At 45.3% G+C, this 8584-nt stretch overlaps 1 protein-coding gene across 1 annotated transcript; it reads left to right on the plus strand.

Annotated features, from left to right (window-relative positions):
- Positions 1–7724: 7724 nt before the first annotated feature.
- Positions 7725–8303, plus strand: LOC311350713 (C1q-related factor-like; the record flags this gene model as incomplete). Its single annotated transcript, XM_084470780.1, has 1 exon — positions 7725–8303. One exon carries the CDS (start codon positions 7725–7727, stop codon positions 8301–8303), a length of 579 nt encoding a protein of 192 aa, XP_084326906.1.
- Between the last annotated feature and the right edge of the window lie 281 nt (positions 8304–8584).

The raw sequence follows: 8584 nt of genomic DNA on the forward strand, positions 1-8584 counted from the left end.
TCTCAGCTTCTTCACTGTTTCTGCTCATTAAGAGTAAGAAAGGAAAAGACTGGACATAAAAAAGATAAATGTAATAAATAAGTGATAATGTTAAATGTTCATATCCGGTCTGCTCTGGTAGGGGTGAAGTTCCACTGATTATTAACTGAATGTATTCAATAATGTGATAAAGGGTCCATAAGGGTGGCAGGTCCATGTTGTCTGATTCATATGTGCTGGTCTGTATCTTAAGGCTGGAGTCGGCTGGAGTCAGTCTCCTCACTCCTACAAGATGTTTTGTAGCTGTTGAGAGACGGTGACATCACAAGAGGGCGTGTCATTGGAGGATGTACCTCCTCTAGGTGGCTACGGAAAACTACAACCTAAGATGGCTGCCGCACAAGAAGGATCCAGAAGGACGGCGTTGTGTTTTTATTAGTGAAACTACGACATCCAGGATGTGGGAGTGGAGAGACAATTCAACAAGGAACAGTGAAACACAAATATATAAACATCACATTCACAAGAGACGTTAGAGAGAACTACTGTTAGCTAATCTAGCTAGCAACCTGAAGTTGGCTCAACCATGAGCTAGCATCTGGGCTCTTCCCCGTGATGACGTATATCAATGACACACCTAGACGGGCCTTATTATTTTCTTTATTAGATGTCCCACAATTAACATAAAGCTATTTCATGTAAATTTAGTCCAAGTGACAGATGACCTGAAAACCGGTAACGTTATGACAGATCCTTCTGAATATGAAGAGAAAGTGACAGTTTGAAGAGTGAGCGTCTCTCCTGGAGCAATGGTTCCACTGGTCCGGTGGCCACTGGTGAGACTGGGATCCTCTCCTAGAGCACTGGTTGAGGTGGTGAGCCACTGGTGAGACTGGGATCCTCTCCTAGAGCACTGGTTGAGGTGGTGAGCCACTGGTGAGACTGGGATCCTCTCCTAGAGCACTGGTTGAGGTGGTGAGTCACTGGTGAGACTGGGATCCTCTCCTAGAGCACTGGTTGAGGTGGTGAGCCACTGGTGTGACTGGGATCCTCTCCTAGAGCACTGGTTGTGGTTGCGGTCAAGTATAGTTCAGACCCGCCTAGTGGCCGATGCTAGTCAGACGTCATCAGTAGAACGCGGCGTTACGATCCCAGGAAGACATCGGTGAGACGTATGTTGGCTATCTGGGAATCTATCTAACTTTACAGAGTAAGCATTTCTATTCTGCCCCTTAGTGCATACATCTCTATGCTTTGGTTGATTCAGTAACGCAGACTTTAAAGTGTTAATCTCAAAGATATCTGTTTAGATCTCTTTGGCGACACCTTTGGTGATAAGCGGTAATCGTTCCCACAGATCCCACGGTCATAACATTCATAATACTGCACATGCTTTGATCAGCGGGCCACAGGCTCATCACCCTCATGATACCTCATCAGACTTTCCAATTAGGACTTTCCAATTATATTTATTAAAATGTATTATTCTGCTTTGTTTAAGAATGCTTGATTCTGATTGGCTGGGAGGAGGGCATTAACCCGGCAGGTTGCCCGCTGACTGAGCACAGCGTCATCAAATAGTACATCAATACGCCGCTTGTATTTTTTTTCTATCACAGAAATTTCAAACATGAGGTCCATTGTAAAAATAAACCTTGTTTTAAAAAGTTTCTAAAATGTGTCGGAAATCTATCGGAGGGTCAGTCGATACATAGTTTCACAAGCGAGATACAATGTAGCAACTACATTATTAAACTAGTGATCAGATGCAGCCTTGTGTGGTTGCTATAGAAACTAATTAGCTACAGCTGAGCTAACGTTATTCACCGTAGTTCTAAAGGGGACTACTTTTTGAGGGAGATGAACTCAAACAGAGTATACATTTAATAAGCATGCAATACGAATAAGAAAAAGCAGAACTATTAAAGTATTTGAATTGTTTTATTATGTTGGCAAGCAAGAAGTAGAATAAACGGGATAATCACCTCAAGGCAGGGCAATAAACAGTTTGATACGCCCGGCTCGTGGAAGGTTACCGTCCACGAGCCGGGCATATCAAACTGTTTATTGCCCTGCCTTGAGGTGATTATCCCTTACTTCAGCCTCTGTTAAGAGGCGCACCGTGAATGCTGCTGCGCATAAAGAATCTTTTCTAATAACTCCTCAGAGAGTTGCAGCTCTTCATGATACTCGTCCATACCGGACAGGCTACTCAGGACAATGTGGCCAAACACTGAGAACGGCCTCACCGGCTTCACCCACTGAGAAGTGATACATCACTCCTTCAGGTCATGTGACGGCCGTAGTTACAGATCATGAACTGTTTTAGTGCATTTATTTTAGAACCTGAAAATGAACCAAAGCGTTGAATGACGTCATTAATGCAGGAAGGGGGGCTGAGGGGCCGGTGATGAAGATCAACACGTCTTCTGTTAAAAGGAGACTTCATGATCAGCGCCTGACATCATTAGAGCCCAGAGAACAGGATGGAGGACAGAGGGCCGTCTATCACCTCTCCCTGAAGAATAACTTATCTGTATTTATATTCCTGTGGATTGATTCAACAGGCATATACTGATGTTGATAAAGAACTATTGTTAACTCCCTTATCAACAAAGTCAGAAGCTTTTCTGCATCTAAACTTCAGTTCTGTGTCTGGATGTGTGGGTCTGTCGTATATCGTCTTGGGTCTACGTTCTGGTAGTTTAGCTTCTAGTCTCCTTGCTATGACCCATGTTTATAGTTTATGGTCTCCAGGAAGGACAGATATGGGCATATAGGGGGCGTTTCCAGGTGTATCTTCACCAAGGGGAGGAGTTTCATATTGTTTATTCAGTATCCAGTGGGTGTGGTCTTGGTTTTATTGTTATTCGATTATTTATAAGGAGCCAGGCGTTGGGAAATGTCTCCATGTTGGATTCATACTCACACAGCGCTGTGTTCAGTCACAGAGACACGTGTAAAGTGACCCTCCATGCAGAGGATTTATAAACTGACCACTAAAGAAGGACCAGGAGATGACAGAATACACATCTCTTATTTCTGTATTTATACATTATTTATTTTTTACATTATTAATGTTATAGATTTGATTAATCTCCACTCGATGTTCGGTGAATGAAATAAGCCGAGAGAGACTAAGACGACATGCGGTCGGTTCATAACTAACTAACGTAACTGGCAGAAAGGCCTCCGGTTCTCAAAGGAAAGCTAGCGTCCATATGAGAGAAAATAATAACTGATGACCACAAAGCACTACACACACACACACACACACACACACACACACACACACACACACACACACACACACACACACACACACACACAGTACCGCGGTCGCATATCCAAGCAACTCAGAAATTAAAGAGGACATATTATGGTGTTTTCTCAACAAGTGAACATAGCATATGAGTTCCAGAAAACATGTTTTTGAAGCTGTTTGCTGGAAATAGCTTCTGGGAAACAAAATCTCGCCTACCGCTATTCCCCTCTGTTTCAGTCCCTTCACAATGTGCTGTTTCTGGTGTCTGTAGCGTTCATGCAAATGAGCTGCTGCCCATTGACCAATGAGCTGTCAGAGTGAACCACAGCATGGAGGAGAAGTGATTGTTGCCGTTTGCGGACACCCCAAGGGGTATTCCATCAACCAAGCTAAGCGTAAAGCCGGGCTTATTTAGCTTAGCCGGGCTTCTTTCAGCTAGAGTTGCGTTCCATGAACGTGACTCAAGGGAATCTCCGCTAAGTAACCATGGCAACTTATCCGACCAAACTAACCTGGTCGGTAGCAGGTTAACTGTCAGGCTAACTTGAGCAGTGTTTCAGAGAAATCCATCTGTCAGCAACAATTGTACCATCAGAAGGTTCCGCCAAGCCTAGTCCTCACAATTTTGTCATAAATGTACATATATAAAGTACAAACATAATAACATAGTACAAAATATTTTCACTAAGGGTCTAAGATTAAATGATGCAAATAAAATAATTCAATGAATTGCTATCTATTGTTACTGTGGCTATTTTTTCAACACATTTTTATACAAATCTATGTATTATAGCGTGATCAGGAATCAGCGGCTGGGTGAATGGTCTAGCACTTGCACTGTGATACGCGAGACCCGAGTTTGCGTCCAGAGTATTTCATAGTATTCTTGGCGTTGGCTTCATTTGTAATTCCCTTTATTAATTTTATTAATTCCCTAATTAAGAATATTCAAAGAAATGGAAAAAAAATGGCATGAAGAGTTATTTGATTTCTCTAGTAATCCTTCCTATATTACTAATTGCGTAGGGATTGAACCCCGGACGACCGGGTGCAAGTCCGACACGTTAACTCGAGACTATCTCCCTGTTTAAAAATCCATGGTCAATATTCAATTAAAATATGTTACGCTTAATACTAGGCCTACTTATGCATTCAACAGATCGCCAATTTTTTTGCCAGGCAGCCTCCCTGTTTTTATTAATGGTTACGGTGTTCCCTTTTTGAGTTATTATATGCGTGTACTCCTCATAGACCTCCACAAGCAGCTTCTGTTTGCCGCTGGAAAAGATGTCCTTTTCGGACATTTGATTCATGATTCGACATTCACGGTTCTGGGCTGGTTACATATCTCGTGAACGTGCGTAATCCAGGATAACGTTAGCCTGGCTTGAACTAACCTGAGCAAGGCGCGGCTGAACTGCGTTGATGGAACGGCTTAAGCCTCAAGTGGAAGTTGGCGCTAGTTCTAACCGGGCTTAATCAACTAAGCACCGCTTTCGTTAGCGACTTTGATGGAATACCCCTCTAGTCATATAAACCAAGCACAACATATCGACATCTGACCTTTGACCTGTGCACATTAGAGTCCTCAGTGGAGGGAAATTGTTTTTTTTGTTTCCAATTATAACTTATAAGACGTGTGAGCTACTGGTTCTGGCAAATGGCTGGCTTTGAATTGTCTGTGGTGATTACTTAGCCTGGTCGCGCCCACACTAGTGACGTCACGCCTCGCTAAAGCGCTGCTGACTTCCAATGCTGAGTATCAACATTGGAAAGTCGTGCCAACCAGGCTAGTGATTACTCACATTTGATGCAAATTGAATGATGTATGATGATGGTAAGATGATGAATTTATTTTGTTATTTTGTTAAGAGATGGTAAATAAATACATCAATTCATTTATTTCTGACTCTTTGGCTTACAGTGATTTTGTCCTAGGAGAAATGAGACACTAATAGAATGGACTTATTTTCTCTAGATGTACCCTCTAGATGGGTATGTTTAAGTTAACTGCATCGATCTAGTAAAATGGGATTGGGGACTGGGACTACTAGAACAGTTAGAATAAACTAGTACAGTTTTTTCCACTGCCTGTTAACCATGTCATTGGTATGAAAAGGCCTAATACTATCAGGTAAAGCTGACTTTAGATGCTAAATGAAAACAGTCATGTTTCTGATTTATGTGGCCACCACTATGTGAATTATGGTCCCAGCCTGGCCACCCCTATAAAATTATTCTGGCTCCCCCCCCCCTGTTCTGTGATTGGTTCCCTCGCTGAGGGGGAATTGGCTCCATGGAATCCAGGCTGCCTAGCAGAGTGAAATGAATTTGTGGGCAAGGCAGCATGGGTACAATAGTGAAATAGAAATAGTGGGCAAATGTCGAAAAAAGTCTGTATATATATGACGGTATGACCAGGTGGCGTCTGCGCTCCTGGACATGGAGGACGGACTCTTCCTCAACTTCATCCAACGCTGTCTCCCGTCCACTCTGACCCAAGTGTGAACTTTGATACGGTCCCCAAGTCCTCGCTCACGATTTATTCCAACATGTGCTATCTTAACTCGTTATGAGGAGATACAAAGTAGTCTTGGAGGTTGCAGCACCAGGACCATAGTCAGGTCGTGACCATTGGCGGGAAATTATTTAGTGCGTATTTAAGGAAACAATGTCTTCCACATTCAGCGTGTTGCAGATATGTTGATCCCTGTTCTTGTTGATCTGGCGATGTCGAGATACGAGCCGGCAAAGAGCATGACACCGGATGAGGCCATGTAGCATCCGTGGACTCAGGAGCACTTCCAGAGTCCCAGCTCCAGTGCGGACTCTTCTCCTCCCCAGTCCACTGACTGGGAGCTCATGGTGGACTTTACCAGCAGGTAAATCCCAGTCCACCTCCATAGCAGGACCCAGACCGGCCGAAGCCAGAGGCAGGAGGAGGGAGGGGGCGCTGAATAGAGGTGATCCCACCCTCATGGGGACATATACCGTCATATGAGCTGCCAAAGTCAGTCATTGTTCATTTCTGTGTTGTTATAATGACCGTACAATGTTTTGTCCGTACAATGTTTGATCTGATATTGGATACAAAAAAAGCCATTGGAGACACAAAGCTTGGCAGTCCAAGGAAGTGGAAACATGAACATTGATACTCCATTGTTGTTGCTGGGAGGACATTTTCAGACCAACCCTTGTTTATCATCCTCAACATCAACCTTGAGACGAATTATGACGTAAAACAAGCACCTTCTAAACCATTTCGCTGGGAGAAAGGATGCCAACCGACCTCCGGTTTACGACGTTGACGGGAGAGGAGGCGGGACTGAGGGGGAGGAAGGGGCTGGTCGTCCTGGTCGGTGGAGACCGGGAGATGGAGCACGAGTTCTGGCTTTCCGGCATCGATGATGCAGCCATGCATCTATGATGCACGGGTCGTGGATGTCGGTCCATTGAGACTCTCGCTCCGCCAAACCAGTGTTTGGTTTGGGGAACGGAAAACAAGGTGCAACGCTTGTTTGTGCTGTGGGTTTCAATCCCGGTTGGCTGCCATGCTGGTTTTGCATGGCTCTGCTCCCTCCGCCTCCCAGAGGTTCTGGGCTCCAGTGTGTGTTTGGTTCAATCCCCTGCTCTCTCTTCTCTGCCTCGGCACGCAGAGAGCCAAAACAATTCATACAAATTAAGATCTTAAGTCTATTTTAGGAGGTTTCGTGATTGGTCCAAGCCACGCTGCAATTAACCGTTTGCAACCCGGGACCATCGGGTTAACAACTAGGTGTACGTGTCCGCACTTTGTCTAACCTCCATCTCCCGCTCTCGTTCTCTCTCTTTCTCTCTTCCTCTCCAATTGTCTCTCCCATCAGACATCCCATCAGCGTAGTGGTGTGTAAAAACACAATCAAAACTTGTGGATTTATTGGTTTGTGGGAACTACCTCGTCATGGCAGCTTGTATGCACTAACTTGTGTTGAGAAAATGAGAGCTGCTAAACACTTAATTGGTATAGAATGGATGTCAACGGCTTGCCAACTGCCAACGTCGGCAACGCGCCAACACCGCGGTAGGGGTGGAGTTGATACCACCCTGTGGTACAGGTGCATACCACAGGGTATGCATATGTTGTTTCCTTCATCTATAGCTGTGTTTCATATTTATTGTATTGTCTAAATGTTAACCTTTGTGCTTGGGTCAGCCACCTCACCGTTGCAGATGTGTCATCTAAATGTTAACCTTTGTGCTTGGGTAAACCAGTCACAAGGGTAAGGGTTTGACATCAGCAATGTGGGGAGGATCTGAAACTGTTTAAATAGGTCTGTCTAACTGTATTCTGGACTCACTTTGCTAGAGAGGAGTCTAATGTATGCATGCATTAAAATAGGTCTACAACTATTGTATGCTTTGACGCAATATCTCTAGAGAAACTAAACCAAGGCCAGACCAAGGAGCACCTCAAGCCCAAACAGAAGTCCAGAAGAGAACCATGGAGCGCACGTTCCTCCTCTCGGTGGCCTTCATCTTCTCCAGTGGCCAGTGCCTAGATACGGACCCCTCCAGGGGCCCCGGCGCCAGCCTGGACGTCCAGATCCTGGAGCTGCAGAGGCTGACCCAGGAGCTGGCCCAGCAGATCAAGGCTCTGCAGGAGAGCACATCGGCCGCGGTGCCCCGGGTGGCCTTCACCGTCGCGCTGGGCCACTCCCTCGGCCCCGTCTCCATTAACACGGTGGTCAAGTACCCGGTGATCATCTCCAACATGGGCAACGGCTACAACCCGGCCACGGGCATCTTCACCGCCCGGGTGCCCGGCGTGTACTACTTCAGCTACACCATGTACAGCAGTGGGACTCCAAACTCGGGGATGACGCTGACGAAGAACGGCCAGAAGATGGTGCACACCTGGGACACCATCGGGGACGACCGCCAAGACAGTTCCACCAACGGCGCCGTGCTGCAGCTGGAGGCCGGAGACAGCGTCTACACCGAGCTCTATGCCGACCGCCAGATATATGACAGCACAAGCCACTACAACACCTTCAGCGGCTTCCTGCTCTTCCCTCTGTAAAAGGCCTGTCAGCCATTTAGTGAGTTGTGAGGTTGATTTGCCAGTGTGACGGTGGGTGAAAGGAGGGGTTGGCTGGATTGGCGGTTTTTGTTGACAAAAATATATATTTTGGCTCTGTATAAAAGTAATGAAAAACTTTAATACAAATAAAATAATATCTATAATGTTTGACATTAATTCTGTGTGGTGTGAGTTTTTTGAAGATAAATAGAAACAATACAAACAAGATGCGGTGGGTCCTGTTAACTGGATAGGTGGTGCAGTTTGGGCGGGGTTTTGAA

This window comes from Micromesistius poutassou (genome assembly GCF_964030765.1).
Source record: "Micromesistius poutassou genome assembly, chromosome: 7".
Taxonomy (NCBI): Eukaryota; Metazoa; Chordata; class Actinopteri; order Gadiformes; family Gadidae; genus Micromesistius; species Micromesistius poutassou.